This window comes from Orycteropus afer, unplaced genomic scaffold, assembly GCF_000298275.1.
Source record: "Orycteropus afer afer isolate SDZICR_OR568_19922 unplaced genomic scaffold, OryAfe1.0 scaffold00003, whole genome shotgun sequence".
In the NCBI taxonomy this organism is placed as follows: domain Eukaryota; kingdom Metazoa; phylum Chordata; class Mammalia; order Tubulidentata; family Orycteropodidae; genus Orycteropus; species Orycteropus afer.
The window spans coordinates 1118647-1136903 of NW_006921590.1; the positions used below are offsets into that span (position 1 = coordinate 1118647).

The 18257-nt window shown below is 37.7% G+C and overlaps 1 protein-coding gene across 1 annotated transcript in view; it reads right to left on the reverse strand.

The window, feature by feature from the left end:
* Window positions 1–18257, reverse strand: part of RBMS3 (RNA binding motif single stranded interacting protein 3) — a 1212798-nt gene that overhangs the window by 399151 nt on the left and 795390 nt on the right. Inside the window, exons 5-6 of the mRNA XM_042780448.1 lie at window positions 13313–13470; window positions 2676–2685 (exon numbers count right to left, since the gene is read on the reverse strand). Coding sequence (XP_042636382.1) covers window positions 2676–2685; window positions 13313–13470 — 168 coding nt within the window. The remainder of the gene's footprint in view (window positions 1–2675; window positions 2686–13312; window positions 13471–18257) is intronic.

An 18257-nucleotide genomic window follows, 5' to 3' on the forward strand; every position in this document is an offset into this window, starting at 1 on the left:
TACTTCCGTAGTGATACTGCCTCGGAAACCCAAGGAGGGGTCGCTATGAGTCGGGGCCGACTCGACGGCACATAACAACAACAACAACAACTATTGAGAAATGTTTGGGGTTTTGGAATCACAGGCCCTGGACAAATTATTGGCAACTGAGGGCTTCTGGCATTATAGCCAGCCATCCTCATGTCTGGTAAGACTTATGCAAAGGGTCAATATGAAAAGATTTTTTAAAATACTAAATATGTATGCATTCCTTCTGATATCTCAAAAATAAATTATGTCACTTATTTCTTTATCTGTGTAAAAGAAGGAATACTAATGTGTGCTGGAGACAATGATGAGTGAATAAATAGAATTATCTTCTTAGAGTTTTGTATTCTTTGTTCTTTCTGCCAGGTGCCTGACATTCTAAGAATGCAAGTGTGATGAATGACAAATAGTGGTGCAGAGTGGCCACACTGTCTTTGCAGAAATCCAGATATTTTGGTGATACCGTGCTCAGCACAACTCACCCCTCTTAGGAAATGTAATAGTAGACATTTTTTGACTCATGAAAACTACCCCGAAGTTTTAGGATTGTGTAATTTCAGGACTGGAAATGGCCTGAGATATTAACTTTTCTAGTATACAGATGAAGAAACTGTCTTTGGGAACTTGTGGTGGGCTTCTATAAAGACAAGTTGGTGAGTGATCCTAGAATAGAACCTGTATCTCTTAACTCTCAATTCAGATGGTTTATTTGGAAGAGATGGAGCTCCATAGCTGGTCTCTTAGTCTTCCTTTCTGATTTCCCATATTGATGATTTCAATCTGTTCCACAGCTGCATGGGTCCTGTTATCTCTAGTCCACCCAGGCCAACATGGTGTTACATTCCCTGATATGACAAGAACGGTGTTTCACCTTCATAGCACTCTATCCCTAAACCCATAATCCAAGTCTAATCATGAGAAAAACTTCAGACAAACCCAGACAGGGGTAGGGGAAGGTCTTCAGGATACCTGGCCAGTATTCCTCAGGAAAACAAGGAGAGACAGGGAAACTGTCACAGACCAGAGCAGACTGGTGAGACATGACAACTAAATGCAATGTGGTACCCTGGATTGGATCCTAGAACAGAAAGAGGGTATTAATGGAATAATTGGCAAAATAAAGTCTGGAATTTAGTTAAAAACAATGTACCAATGTCAGTTTCTTAACTGTGAAAAGTGTCATAGTAACACAAGGTATCAAGAATGGGGGAAACTGGATGTGGGGTGTATGGGAACTCTACATGATCACTGCAACTTTTCTTACTGTAAACGTAAAATTATTCTAAAATGTTGTTGTTGTTATGTGCCATCGAGTCGGACCTGATTCATAGCGACCCCTTCCCTTGGGTTTCTCAGGCAGTATCACTACAGAAGTAGATTGCCCAACCTTTCTTCCGAGGAGTGGCTGGTGGGTTTGAACCACCAGCCTCCTTGGTTAGCAGTTAAGCTCCTTAGGCACTATGCTACCAGCGTTCATTAAAAATGGCCATACATTAACATTTTCAGGAAATTATTGTTTTTTTAAAATACCCATACCTAGGCTGTAAACTAGGAAGATTGTAACTTAATTGATTTGGGTTGAGGCCCAGGCATATAGTTTTAAATGCCAGGCAGGTGACTCTACTATGCAGTCAAGGTGAAAATCACTGTTCTGGAGTTCTGTGTTAGGTGTCCTAAGCTTCAGACCATAGGTCAAATTTTGTTTGAATTACCAAGAGTATTCAGAAAAATGGAAATAGTTGTCAACAGTAAAAAATTGGAAGACATCACATGAAAATTTAAATTTCTGACTCTCCTTGAAAAAATGAGATGGTCAAAACCATGTTTTCTGCATAGTAATCATGGGCTGGAGCTTCCAGAGTCTGTTTCCCATTGTCTCTACCAGCCGCTATCAATTATTCATCCTAAGACAAAGTAGCATATGCCACACCTGGCAGTGAGTCTAACTGTGGTCCTATCCCTCCCTAACTACACCTCATGCCAGGCAGCCTCTCCTCCTTGTCTCTCCATTTTCCCCTTCACTCCTAGGGGTGGTAAGGGCTTCCCGCTCTTGCTGGTCTCTGACCATCTCAACATCCCCTCATCAGTTTCCTTAACTTTACCCAAACTTCTGTCAATAATCCTTCATTCTAGCTCCTCAGTTCAATCATCTGAGTGAAATTCTGCTTCCAGCCAGCACCCTGACGGATATACTATAAAACAATGAAACATAGATGAACAGAAGGGTAAACCAGAGCCTGTGTGCTTCAAGGAAAATGGAAGGGGAAAAAAAAAAAAAGTTTTCCTTACACTGTATCTGGGAATTGCTGCCCTCACTGAACCCTTGTCCACATGCATAATATTCTAAATCTATTTTTTAACCATAGATTGATGTTTTCAAAAGGACTTCTGATAATGAAATGAGAGAACATAAATTAAAAAATTAAAACTGAGATAAAGAAGGAATTAATAAGTATATTATGTGCCAGTCAAGTGTTGCCATTAAATGCCACTGGAGTGCATTACCATATTTATCTATTTCTTTTAACTATGGCTGTATTTCATCCCTGGATATCATTATCTACTGCATCTCTTTCCCATTCTCTGTGGTCTAACAACTTTGCCTTATTTCTGTTTCTCAAACATGCCAAACTGGGTCCCCACCTTACATCTTCTACTCTTTTTTCCCTTTAACAGGAAACTAACTGCCTTCCCCACCCCCAACCAAGAGATTCTCAAGATTGGTTTCTTCTTATCATTTGCATCTCATTTAAATGTTACCTCTTCAAAAGGCCTTCATATCCCTACCTTCTTATTTCTCAACCTCATCCCCAATACTTCCTATCATACCCATTTGTTTTCTTTTAAAACACTTTATATTTTATAACACTAATTATTTGATATTTGACTATATATATGATTGCATATTTAATTATATGTATTATATATTTGATTATATATGTGATAGCAGTAGAAAAGCAGATCTTTTATGATAAACCTTTGAATTACTCCATCAGGAACAATGACTGGAATACAAACAGTACTAAAAGTATATTTATTGATGAATAAAGGAATACATTTTATGTATCAGAAAAGGAGACTCACAGAGTTTAAGTAACTGGTCCCAAAACACACAGGTAGGAGGTACAAAACTGAGATGTAAACTAAAGCCAAGTTTATGACCATGTGAAGACAGAAAAGCAACAGATTGGTCCAACTCACAGGAAGCACGTCCCCTATTTTTAACCTCTTATAGTGTGGAATAGATACTAAGGAAAAGAGAATCAAACATCTAGTCCAGAGAATATTGTGCTAGACCTCCAAGGATTTCTTTTCTATTGATCAAATGCTGACAACCTGTTTCAAATCCCCATAGCCTTCTAAGTGCCCTGAGTGTCTATCACAGTTTGTGCCTACAGTGGGTACAGGACAAAGAGAGATTTTCCCAGCCGCCCCCCCCCCCCCGAGCACATTGATTGGCCTCCATTTCTAATCTCAAGGTAACAAAGTTTTCTAACTTCAGTTTCATAGCTTTCCTTTTACAGACCTTTCCTTCCATCCTGCAGAGAGAAGGCTCTGGGATCTAGTGATTTTAACTTTATAATAATGAAAGGATACAGTGTATGTTCCTCTTCTCCAAATTTTCACAAGAGCATGCATAGAACAGGAATTGAGTTCAGGAAATTTCAGAATAGTGGATTATTTGATACATTTTAATTAATTGTGTATTTGCTTGGTTGAGGGGTTAGTTGTGGTTCTGGAACCCAGGGCTCAAAATATATGGAGAAAAATAGCAGAATATTTGCCTTCTCTAGCTATGATCATGACTTTCCACTTTCTGATGGTAAGAGAAAGAAAAACAAAGAGGTAATGACAAGAAACAGATGAGGGTTAAAGAAGACACACAAAAAACAAGAAAAAAGATGAAGAAGCTAGAGGGTGGACCTGGAGTATACTCCTCAGTGGATCACATCTGTCAGCAATTAGGACAGGAACTAAAATTACCAAAAGGAATACAATATAATGGCCCTTATTTCCCTCAGATTCAGCAAATACAATTGTAACCTGTTTCTGTGCAAACACAGCTGTGGTTTGGAGATTACTAATCACTACATTTATATTTTAGATATTTTCTTCGGTCACATTTGATTTCCTTGTTCCAAGTGTTTTAGATACTAATTATAATGGCCTAAGAACTGCCAAGGAGCTCTGGTAGCATAGTGCCTAAGGCACCTGATTGCTCACCAGAAGGCTGGCGGTTCAAACCCACCAGCCACTCCTCGGAAGGAAGGTTGGGCAATCCTACTTCCGTAGTGATACTGCCTCGGGAACCCAAGGAGGGGTCGCTATGAGTTGGGGCCGACTCGACGGCAAAACAACAACAACAAGAACTGCCAAAGAAGGTAAAGGAGGAATCATTAATGGAAAGATGAATTCAAGGTAGATATAATAAAAACAAATCCCAAATCCTGAATAATAAAAAACAAATGTTGACAGACTTAATGGTGATTTTAAAGGATTGTATATTTGCCTACAAAGTAAGTGTTGGCATTTGCTTTATAATTTTTTTTTAAATTCCTATTGGGAGCTCTGGTAGCATAGTGGCTAAGGCACTTGACTGCTAACCAGAAGGCTGGTGGTTCAAACCCCTCGGAAGGAAGATGGGGCAATCTACTTCCGTAGTGATACTGCCTCAGAAACCCAAGGAGGGGTCACTATGAGTCGGGTTCGAATCGACGGTACATAACAACAACAACAAATTTTCTCTATGTTTATTCAGAATCAATGTTCGCCTTGTGTTTCAGAAGGTAGGAGAGGATAGGAAGGAAGAAGAGGTATCAAGCAATAGATGGTAAACCAGTAAAATTTTAAGGATACTTCAACTTATTAAAAGAAAACACATCCCTCCAAAAAAAAAAAAAAAAAAAACCTTCTAGCTTGCTATTTATACTGATTTTTTTTAAAATTAGGCTAATATTTGTCTTCTTAAAACCATAATTATTTTCTTTGTCAATGTTGTGAAAGGACAGAAAACCTTAATTACTTATTCAGAGAACTTGTTAATTCAGTAGGGAGAGGTGCAACACAGAGCTACGCATATGTTAAAAGTCATTCAAACAAAGCTCCATGAGAATCAAATTAAGAGTACTGAAACCAAAACTGAAGAGGGGTGAAAAATACTGCAACACACAAAGGTCTCTGCTCTCATCAGTCTCTCACGCTCTTTAGCTCACCAGGGGACAGTAAATGAATTTCTCCAAGAGGGTCTATGTTCCCAGATGTTGGGGCTGGATTAACTGTGAATGCTTACTCTATGCCCCCATTCCTTCTCCACTTTGGGCCATTCTTTACTGGCCTCTTATAACATTCTTTCAATGTGATTTTTGTTGGACAAATGGGCTCATGTTTCTGGGAATTGGAAATGGATAACATGAACACACAGTTTTGTCCCTCCAGAATCTAGCTGATTTATGTCCTGATCCTCACCCTGGCAGGCAAGGTAGTCTGTTGGCACTCATGAGCTTTGCAGTAGTGGGTCTGACTGTCAGCATTCCCATCATAAACTTCTGTTTTCAGAGGTTTATGACTTGGCTATAAAACACTGCCTGTAGAGGAGTGGATCTTAAGAAATTGTTTTAAGTTACATGACAGTAAGGAAAAACAACAACAACTAATAAAATAAAATGTCTGTAGTCTCAGACACTATCTAGAGCTTCAGAAACTTTGAAATGCTTGTAATTGTGCTGTCTGTGCATCCTACTGGCATTGAAATCAATGCTTTGAAGTTCAGTAATTTAAATATAAAACGAAGACACTACTTTACTTTGAGAGATAGTTATCAAAAAGATTAATATATAGCTTCCAAGAAGTATAGTAATGGGGGACATTCCTTCTACTCAAGAATTTTCAGATCTGCTGCATATGGATCAGGAACCTCACCTGGTGGTTACAAGTGACCAATGGTAACATTTAAAATGAAGCCTGCTGAGTTATTCAGGTCTCAAGACTCAAGATAGTCATGACTTCAAGAGATACGTACAAAAATTTACCAGGAATAATTACAGGCTGGCTGTTCTCTCAATCAAACAATAGTATTATTTTAATAATGCCTGTGTCACTGTGAACTCTTAGAGGCAGAAACAACTTGTGTACCAATAATACTTGGGCTGAGCTACTGAGGTTTGCTCCAACATGCTATAACTTTTTATATCAGAATTTGCCTGATCATTACCATCAAATGCTGTCTTTCTCTGTGTTGCTATAACAAACAAACAAACAAACAAACAAACCCTCAAAAACAGTGATTTCATCCAATCATCATAAAAACTTTGCTGAAGATCAAGTACATGTCAGATAACATTCTAGGTACTGGAACATATATGAAGAACAAGGAATGGTTTCTAACCTTGAGGAACACGAAGGGAAAAAGGGTCATCATAAATACATTTTGAGAAAGTGGTACGGTGTGATACAGGCATGAAAAGAAACCAATTCCACCTGGAAAATTCAGAGAAGACTTTAGAGCAGTGGTTCTCAGATTGTGTTCCTGGATCAGCAGTGTCAGCGTTACCAGGGAACTTGTTAGAAGTGCATATTATCGAGGCCCACCCCAGATATACACAATCAGAAACTCCAGGAGTAGAACCACAATGTGCATTTTTATGGGCCTTCCAGATGATCCTGAGAACCAGCCCTAATGCACGAAGACAACGGTTCTTAAACTTTAGATATCAACAGTGTAAGGGTTTTTGAGTACACAGCTTGGTGGGCCCCACCCTCCAGATTGATGATTCAGTATATCAGGATGAGGCCCAACAGTCTGCATTTCTAGCAAGTTCCCAGGTGATATTGTTGTTGCTGACCTGGGAACTGTACTTTGAGAACCACTGTAGGACAGCCATCTATTGTATATTATCCATTAACTTCTCTCACTAACTATGGACCACCCTTCAATGAACTGAGAAAATAACAAGTCAAATCATCTCTGCTTTGTAAGTTCGGAGAGGAAACTCCCACTGAGAATGGCTGAGTGTAAAATGAGAGGGGATTGTATTAGAAAGAGAAAGAAAGCACATGCAAAGGTCTGAATGATCAATATATTTCAAGAAGCAGGAATTTAGGCAGCTCTACTTACTTATAGTACAGTTAAAATTAAATTAATAAACGTGTTGTTGTTGTTGTTGTTGTTGTTATGTGCCGTCGAGTCGGACCCGACTCATAGCGACCCCTCCTTGGGTTTCCGAGACAGTATCACTATGGAAGTAGATTGCCCCATCTTCCTTCCGAGGAGTGGCTGGTGGGTTTGAACTGCCAGCCTTCTGGTTAGCAGTCAAGTGCCTTAGCCACTATGCTACCAGAGCTCCCAACCTAGTCTATCAAATTAAATAAATCATATGAAATTCTGCTCCTCACAATTTAATGTCTAAGATACACAGAGATGGAATACTTACTGTGCATTGGTTTTGTAGCTTCTTACAAAATCAAGATAGACTGTTTCATATTTAATTTCTTAGGTGTTTTAGAAATTATTGTCTTAACTTCAACCTATGTTTTCCTTTTACAACAACTTGCCACCTTCTAAAATTAGAAAATCTATGATTTAGAGTACAAATACCTAAGTTTCAGTATTGGAAGTTAATGCTAATTATTCATATTCAAAGCTCAAAACTTGCTTTGAGTATAGCTATTCAGGTATTTTAAGTTTTTATTGTTAGGTGTTCTCAAATTGGTTCTGAACATAATGACCTTACATACAACAGAATGAAACATTTTCTGGTCCTGCATAAGTCTCACAATTGTTGCTATGCATGAGTTCACTGTCACAGTCACTGTGTCAATCCATCTCATTGAGGGTTTCCTTCTTTTTTTGCTGATGCTCCACTTTACCAAGCACGATATCCTTTTCCAGGAACAAGTTCCTTCTGATAACATGACCAAAGTATGAGAGACAGTCTGGCCATTCTGGCTTCTAAGGAGAATTCCAGGTACACTTCTTCCAAGAGAGATTTGTTTTCTCTTCTAACAGTTCAAGGTACACTGAATGTTCTTTGCCAACACCTCAATTTAAATGCATCAGTTCTTCTTTCTTATTTGTTGTCTGACTCTCACATGCATATGAGAAGATACTAGAGTTTTGGTCAGGTGCACCTTAGTATTTAAAATGGCATCTTTGGTCTTCAACACTTTAAAAGGATCTTTGTAGCAGATTTGCCCAAAGCAACACATTGCTTGATCTCTTGACTGCTGATTCCATGGGCATTGATTGTGGATCCAAGTAAAATGAAATTCCTGACAACTTCAATCTTTTATCCATTTATCATAATGTTGCTTACTGGTCCATTTGTGAGGATTTTTGTTTTCCTTCTGTTGAGGTGTAATCCACACTAAAGACTATAGTTTTGAACCTTTATTAGTAAGTGCTTCAAGTCTTCTTCACTTTCAGCAAGCAAGGATGTGTTATCTGCATATCTCAGGTTGTTACTGGGTCTTCCTCCAATACTGATGTCCTGTTCTTCTTCAAACAGCCTAGCTTCTTGGATTATGTGTTCAGCATACAGACTGAATAAGTACAGTGAAAGGATATAGCACTGACACATATCTTTCCTGATTTAAAACCATAGAGTATCTGTTTGTTCTGTTCAAATGACTGCCTTTTGGTCTCTGTACAGGTTCCTCATGAGCACAATTAAGTGTTCTGGAATTCCCATTATCCATAATTTGTTATGATAAACACAGGCACATGCCCTTGCATAATCAATAAAACACAGGTAAACATCTTTCTGGTATTCACTGCTTTCAGCCAAGATCTATCTGACATCAGCAATTATACTCCTTATTCCACAACCTCTTCTGAGTCCAGCTTGAATTTCTGGAAGTTCTCTGCCAAGGTACTGCTGCAACCATTTTTGAATGATCTTCAGTAAAATTTTAATTACATGTGATATCAATGATATTATTAGAAAATTTCTGCATTCCATTGAATCATCTTTCTTTGGGATGGGCACAAATATGGATCTCTCCCAGTCATCTAACCAGGCAGCTGTCTCCCAAATTTCTTGGCATAAATGAGTGAGCACCTCCAGCATTGCACCCATTTGTTAAAATATCTCAATAGGTATTCTGTCAATTCCTGAAGGCTTGGTTTTCACCAATTCCTTCAGTGAAGCTTTGACTTTTTCCTTCAGTACCATAGGTTCTTGGTCATATGTTAGCTCCTGAAATGGCTGAACACGGACCAATTCTTTTTGACACAGCAATTTGTGTATTCCTTCCATCTTCTTTTGATGCTTCCTTCATTAATATTATGCCCATAGAATCCTTCAATATTGCAACTCGAGGTTTGAAATTTTTCTTCAGTTGTTTCACTTTGAGAAATGCCAAGCATGTTCTTCCTCTTTGATATTCTAACTCCAGGTCTTTGCACATTTCATTATAATATGTTATTTTGTCTTCTTGAGCAGCCCCTTGATATCTTCTGTTCAGCTCTTTTACTTCATCATGTCTGCCTTTCACTTTAGCTACTCTCCTTTCAAGAACAAGTTTTAGAGTCTCTTCTGGCATCCATTGTGGTCTTTTCTTCCTTTCTTATCTTTTCGATGACCTTCGCTTTCTTCATGTGTGATGTTCTTGATGTCATCCCACAACTTGTCTGGTCTTTGCTGGTTGGTGTTCAACACATCAAATTTATTCTCAAATGGTCGCTAAATTCAGATGGGAAATAATTAAGGTTGTATTTTGGCTCTTGTGGACTTGTTTTCATTTCCTTCAGCTTCAGCTTGAACTTGCATATGAGTAGTTGATGACCTGTTCCACAATTAGCCCGTGACCTTGTTCTGACTGATGATACTGAGCTTCTCCATTGCCTCTTCCTACAGATGTAGTTAATTTGATACCTTTGTATTCCATCTGGTGAGGTCAACCTCTATAGTCGCCATTTGTGGTATTGAAAAAGATATTTGCCATAAATAACTCATTGGTCTTGCAAAATTCTATCCTGTAATCTCTTTCATCATTTCTATCACCAAGGTCATATTTTCAAACTACCAACATTTTTCTTTGTTTCCAACTTCTGCATTCCAATCACTAGTAATCATCAACACACCTTGATTGAATATCTGTTTGATTTTAGACTGCAGAAGTTGGCAAAAATCTTCAATTTCTTGATCTTTGGCTTTAGTGGCTGGTGTGTAAATTTGAATAGTAGTATTATTAACTGGTCTTCCTTGTAGGCGTATGGATATTATCCTATCACTGACAGCACTGTGCTTCAGGATAGATCTTGAAATATTCTTTTTGACAATGAATGTGATGCCATTATTCTTTGTCATTCCAAGCATAGTAGACCATATGATTGTCAGATTCAGAGTGACCAATACAAGTCAATTTCAGCTCACCAATGCCCAGGATATTGATTTTTATGAATTCCACTTCTTTTTTACAACTTCCTATTTTGCTAGATTCATACTTTTTACATTCCACATTTTTATTATGAATGGATGCTTAAAGATGTTTCTTCTCATATGAGTCATGCCACATCAGCCAATGAAGATCCTGAAAGCTTGATTTCATTCATTAAAATCGACTCTCCTTTGAAGCGGCAGCTCTTCCCCAGGCTATTTTGAGTGCCTTCCAACCTGAAGGCTCATTTTCCAGAACTGTATCAAACCATGTTTTCCTAGTATTCATGTTTTCCCATGCCCAAGTGGATCTGGCCATGTCCTCCTTCCAAGCCTGTCTTAGTCTGGAAGATTTGCTGAAACATGTGCACTGTGGGTGACCTGGATGGTATTTGAAATACAAGTGGCAGAGCTTCCAGCATCATAGCAACATGCAAGCCACCACAGTACAACAAAATGGCAGACAAGTCATGGCAGGGATTTCATAGAAAGGTAATTATGCAGTAAACCAACCAATCAACAATTCATACAAAAATGAAAAACAGCTGACATGATCCCTAATTTAATGTCAAGTGCAATCTAGTGGGGGAACACAGACATTAAATAAGTAAATCTACACAAAACTAACTGAATTTAATTATAATAAATTATATGGAAAAAAAAGAAGAAAAAGACAACTACAACAAAAAAACTTTTACAGGACCCGAAACAAGAGCACCTAACACTGTCTGACGTCTGCAGTTGGAGGACAGTGAAGGTTTTTTAAGATATGGCATACAAGCTGATACTTAGTGTATGAGGAAGCAGAAGCCAGGGAAAGAGAAGATTCCTGGCTTGTGCTCTACATGAGGCAGGAAGAGGTAAGACAGGTGAGAAAGGTCAGGGATGATGCTGAGGTCAGCAAATCCAATCACTCAGGTTACATGTAAGGGTTGTAACCAGGTTCTTTACATGATATGATTTACATATTTAACACCATTGTTGCTTCTATATACAAAATGTACAGCAGGAGGAAAAAGTTTGCTGTCACATCAGGCATAAAATAACTCAAAACTCTGCTTTCCATTGTTCTAAAGGAAAGAACTTTGTGAAGTTTTATCATTTCATGATATCCTATGCTATGGTTATAGTTTGCCTTTTACAATGTGCGTTACTTGGCTCTGCACTTAAGAAAATATGCTTCCTTTCAGGCAAACTCTGTGTCCAGAAAAGATAAATGTAAAAGAAATGACTAACCCAATTTTGTAGCCAAAAAACAAAAATTTCTTTGTTTTAAAAACATCAGTACACACTGCCTTAGAAAATATGTTCTCTTGATTAATTTGAAATATGCTCATTTCTCAGTAGGAGCACAAATTTGTTACAGAGAAATTAATTTGTTACAGAGGAAGGTTTTTTGTTTTGTTTTGTTTTGTTTTAAATTGGGTTAGGAAGAAGAACTAAAGGAAGTTGGGAAGTCCCATATTATGTAAAGTGAAACATTCCAGTCACTTTAGTGAATGCCCTCCCTGTTCAATCCTCCAATCTACACCAAAGTCACTGCCGTCAAGTCCATTCGACTCATACCAGCTCCTCCTTGGGTTTCTGAGGTGGTATATCTATGAACGTACATTGCCCAATCTTCCTTCTAAGGGGTGGCTGGTGGGTTTTAACCACCAGCTTTCTGGTTAGCAGTCAAATGCGTTAGGCACTACACCACCAAACCTCCAATAGCAGGTTGTATATTCTCAGGAAATAACCAGATTGGCAAAACCCAGAGTATCAGGTAGTGTCATTAGCTCTGCCTTGACCATGAAAATCAAGTCATGATTTTCCTCATTCTGCCTATTTCAAGTCAAATAATTAACCATGTCTCTTGCATATATGTCTACTCATCTGCTATGTGTAAATTATTGTGGGTAATAAAAGGAATTTTAAGACATGCTCCTTGACCTCAAAGAAGTCTAGTGAGAGATCACTTGGCATTTACAATACAATTTGCTATCTTCCAAGGTGAGTTAACCAACGTTGATTTAGAATGGTTTCCAAGTCATAGGAGGGCTCATCCTACATGGACAGTCTGTCTGCAATGGGCTGACTTCAGATATGGCACATAACTTCCTTCCATTCAGCCATGCTGTCAGCTGGAGACACAGGTAAATGCACCAAAGCATTGAGACAAGGCTTTTGCTTTACTTCTTTCTTCTGGAGCAGTTTCTTTTTCTCTGTGGTTCTTCTAGTTTTGTTTTTCATGAAAGTAGAGCAGGTACAACCATTTTAACTTCATTCCTGGCTTCAATCCTCTTTTGTAAACATTCCTTTAAAGTTAAAATGAACTTTACAACCACAAAAGAAGAACAATTTACTTTTTTTCCTGTCCCTAAAACATCAGAAACACACAGACAGGGCCTCTTAAATGCAAAATACCCCCTTGACCTCCCCTTATATTTCTCAGTCCCCTGGGACTTTCCACCAAACCATGTTTTCCTAAATCTTCCCCCTCTTCTCCTTACTTAGAAATCTTACCATCTCTCTTCTCAGTAAAGCAGTGCAAAAACATTTGGATGCTTTGTTCATCACCTGGGCTTTTGCTTTGAGGTTCTGGGCATTTATTATCCCTGCCAGAAACCGGCAGCATCTGATTTTGTGACTCTACAGGCACAAAGAGGCCTGGGAAATGAGTTTGCATATCATTATGAATCAAGACACATATAAACATTCTGTGTACATATTTTAGCAAGTACAATGTATTTATAATTACATTGAAATCCTTTGGCTCAAAGCAAAGATACAAAGAGAGATGCTTTGATAAAACTTTTTTTGTTGTTAATTTTTTTGCAGATTCTCTTGCTTTGGGCCTTAATACTAGAAACAAATGTAATTAAAAAGGAACAATAAGGACAGAATATTAACAGAGCAAGGGGGTTTACCTGGCGAAGCCAACTCCTCTGCTGACTCCATTAGCATCTCTTAGTATTCTCGTGGAAATGACATGTCCGAAGGGTTTCAGCATATTCTCAAGTTCTTGCTCATCCATAGAAATGGGGAGATTTGAGATGTATAGATTTGTGGGGTCTTGTTCTTGTTGCTAAGAGAAGGAAAGAAACAAATGCAGTAAGTTCCAAGTATTGAGAAACTTGTTTCACAAACAGATACATTTTTGCTTAAACTGTAATCTGGGTTACATTCTCCTACACACTCTCCTAACTGCTTTCACTAAAGGCACTACTTTTCACTGAATTTTCTTTTACTGTTGTTGTTGTTATGTGCCGTCGAGTCAGACCGGACTCATAGCGACACCTCCTTGGGTTTCTGATGCAGTATCTCTACAGAAGTAGATTGCAAACCTTCCTTCTGAGGAGTGGCTGGTGGGTTTGAACTGCCAGACTTCTGGTTAGGAGTCAAATGCCTTAGACACTATGCTACCAGAGAATTTTCTTCAAACTCAGAACATTTATCATAGAAAAAATATCTTCCATGAAAGCCATCTATCCAGCCTCCTTAGCAAAAGCCAATAAACTTCCTGCAATTTAACTGACATAAATTTGTATATTCTTCTCTATTAACACTAATAGTTCTAAGAACTTAATATGTATTATTTCATTCAATAATACCAATTCAATATCAATTTTTATTATACAAATGGCAAAGCTGGTCCCTAACTTGTCCATGTTATGCAGCTAGTGTCAAAACTAGGGTTGAAATCAATGCCTATCACTGAAGTCCATGACCTTCACCACTCTGCTGCACTGTTTCCTTCCCCTACACCAATGGTTCTCACAGTGTGATTCCCCAGAACACCATCATCAGCATCACTGAAACTGTTGCAAATGTAAATTTTCTGGCCTCATCCCAGACCTGCAGAATCAGAAACACTATGGATGAGGGTCTACAAATCTGTTTGGCAAGCTCTCCAGGGGTGATTCTGATGACCATTCAAGTTTGAGGGTCACTGCCCATAGATCACAAGGAGCTCTGGTGGCACAGTGCCTAAGGCATTTGACTGCTAGCCAGAAAGTCAGCAATTCAAACTCACCAGCCACTCCATGGAAGGAAGATGGAGCAACCTACTTCTATAAAGATGGAGCAACCTACCCTGGAAATCCAATGGGGGTTGCTGAGTTGGAATTGACTCAAAGGCTGTGAGGCTTCTTTTAAAAAAACATACATAGTATTTATAAAGGAATGAGAGAAGAGTATCTAGATTTCCTAATCCAGCAGCAACATTGTTTAAATAGCTTTGCTTAATAGAATGGAATGAAACCACAATTGCTGACATTACAGGCAGTCCCTGGATTACAAAATGGCTCCATTCCTAAATCTGTCTTTAGGTAAAATTTGTACATAAGTCAAAATAGCTAGGTATGGTTTGTATCTCACATTAGTTAGTCAAACATTTGCCTTAGTATATAGTATACCTTTCTACGCATAAAAATATTAAAGAAACACTTCTAGATATTCTAAAACATCTTTGACATAATAAAACAGCAATAATAAGAAGAATGTTTTGATGCTCATCGCAAAGTAGTGCCTGCTTGTTATGATGAACCATTATATGTATCTTGGGAGCTCTGGTGGCACTGCCAAAGGCATCTGAATGCTAACCAGAAGGCTGGTGGTTCAAATCGACCAGCCGCTCCTTGAAGGAAGGTTGGGCAGTCTACTTCTGTAGTGATACTGCCTCAGAAACCCAAGGAGGGGTCATTATGAGTTGGAGCTGACTCGATGGCAGTGAGTGGGTATGTGTATCTTGGACTTTTAATGTAATAACCATAATGGTGGTTGGTTCGTAAGTATAAATCTTCTGTTTTTGGACATTTGTGACTCTGAGATTATCTGTATTTATATGTGTGTGGATATTCTCTATTTGATACAATGAATTGATAACTTGGGAATCAGGTTTATGTTTGCTTCAGAATAAAATACAGCCATAAGCCTGGTATCATTAATCAACTGATACTAAACTGAACCATTATATCTTAATCAAAATAACAATATTAGTTTCAAGTAAAATAAACAGATTAAATTGGAAAAAGACATTCTGAAATCTAGGGGAAATTACAGTCCAAAATATTACAGCAAAATATCTTTTGTGAAGAACTACACTCTATTACATAGAAAATTTTAAGATTTTAGACATAATAAAAATATACAGTAAGCAAGAGCTCACATATTATATCCGGATAAGAAACAATTTTGTTATGCAGCCAAATTCCATTATTTTTTAACACTTCTAAATATTCAGGCAGGTCATAATATTCTTCATAGACTCTGAGATAAACAAAATCTATAATGATGTTCATTTTCTAAACATAATTTAGTTTTAAAGCTTCTTTTTTTATCATCATAGAAAACAGTAAAAAATAAGCAGATATAATCAATCTGAAGAAGACAACTACAGATTTTGTGTTTAGGAATAATATCAGAGTAGAAACAGCACACCTTAAGCCAGTTTCTCTTTCCTTCTCAAACACAGATGAACATACCCTGCTGTATCATGAGCCATGCAAGAAACAAGTATAGCATTATCCTGCCTAAATGACTATAATAGTGTTTATTGTCTGGGATAGTGAGAAAAAGAAAGAGACAGAGAGTTTTCAGATACATAATAAGGAAATTCATGTACACAAAATTTTCCACTTTTATAGTATTTTACTATCCATTATTTACCTATAATCATTACATTAGGTAGCTTGGCAAATGCTATCATGCTCATTGGATAAATGGAAAAGGAGATCTATTTATTAAATGCTATTATACTTATTGGATAAGAGGACACAGAGGCATGACAAATTCACCATCTTGTGCTAGAACAATCCAGTAATTAGTGACAGGGCTAGAATTCGATTCAGCAATAAAGTTTCTTCTTTTCCAGTTAAGCATATTTTCCACCAGTACAGTATTTCCCATGTTTGAATCATTTGCATTGCATCTTAGAAATTCTTGCCAGCTATGTAATATTATTTGCTAAATAAGATTTCTTTCAATCGACATACCTTTAGGGGTTAAATAAATCCATTTTAATAGAATACATTATGTTGCCACCATCACTAACACAGTAGTGTTGTTTGTTATAAATAGAAGATGTCAGTAAAAATAGTGAACAAATCAAGGTTTAAAAATTATAGCTAGATACTGTTTTTTTTTCTTTTTTCGGTTTTTCTTTGCAAAAGGCATTGAGTTGCATGGTTGACGTTCATTTTGTTACAAAGGTGGTTTGTAAATAAGAGAGGGGTTAGAAACACCCTAGCAGTACACTGAGCTTTTCCCCCGGGAAGAAATCAGTCCTGACAGAAACTGAGAAAGGAATAACTTTCTTATGTCCTGACTGCCATCTATTCAGGTTCCATAAGAGATGCATGTCTCATAGCCTGCCATAACCCAGAGCTGCCCAATGAGTGAACCACAGCACGTGGCAATCTCATAAATAGGGTGGATATGGCCTGCATTCTGCAACCCTCAGCCCTCAATAAGGCTAAAAAATGACATGCAACCTCCCCAGGTACTCTACAAATGGCATCATTTTCTCTGGGCAAGTAGTACACTAGTTTCATCTGATTCAAATCCATTTCCAAAAAATCCATTTCCAAAAACCACAGCAGTTTCTCAGATTGATGCACAATAACACCAAACCAAACCAAATGCACTGCCATTGAGGTGGATCCAACTTACAGCGACCCCTCCTTGGGTTTCTGAGGTGGTATCACTACGGAAGTAGATTGCCCAACCTTCCTTCTGAGGAGTGTCTGGTTGGTTTGAACTGCCAGCCTTCTGGTTAGCAGTCAAGTGCCTTAGGCACTATGCTACCAGACACATAAGGGATTGCCCAGTAAGCTATTTTCATATCCAAGTCTAAATTTGAACGGCATTATCAATTCCTGGATTTATTTGTATTCACAACAAGATAGCATTGGGTGGTATTATAACCTAATTTGAGTTTGCAGAGAGAATATAGTATTGGGTAGTATTACTTATTAAACAATCTGTCCTTTGAAATACAGAATTACTCTTGACTATATTTGTTGTCTTGACAAGATAATATAACTTCTATATAGAATACACTTTAAAATAGTATATACATCTATATTTTTATTTTAATATTATTTTTTATTAGGTTTATGTAAGAAGATTGTCACTTTCAAAAGATTCATTGACACTATGAACCTAAGAGCTGTTTCCTTTCAACATTTCAGGAAGATTTCTCATGTGATAAATGCAATCCAAAACATCTTTTTAAAAATCTTTTTCAACTTAAATATTCAGGAACACTTAAGTCCAGAATGGACCTAAGGAAACATCTTGTCCAATCTAATCATTTAAGAGGTAAAAAATACAGAAGCTATAGGATTGGTTATGTCTTGCCCACAGCCCCCCAACCAATTAGCAAGAGGCAAGAAATAGAACCCATGTGCTTTTATACTTGGTCCAGTATTCTTTCCAATTTATAACGCTGCCTTCTTAAAGTCCAGTGACTAGTAGACAAGTTGTGATTTCAAGGAATATGTACTGACAAAATAAAAATATCTGGATTCCAGGTTCTATTCACTTTTTTCAGTTATTAACTAGCTTTAGCTACAGACTTAAGGCTGTGAAGAACAGTTCCTAGCCCTAGTCAGTATTCTACACACAGCCAGAGTGAATATACTGTGGCACACAGTAGCTTATAAAAGTAGACAACTACAGTGCATACATCTATTACAATTAAGTGACTGTGTCACCAAAGTAAATTCCCCTTTCTGATCTGTTTCTCCATCTTTTCATCTGTACAAGAATTTTTTTTTTTTTAATTGTGAGTTGGGTGAAAATTTACAGAGCAAATTCACTTTCCATACAGCAGTTCACATACACTTTGTCTCATGACATTGACTATGATTT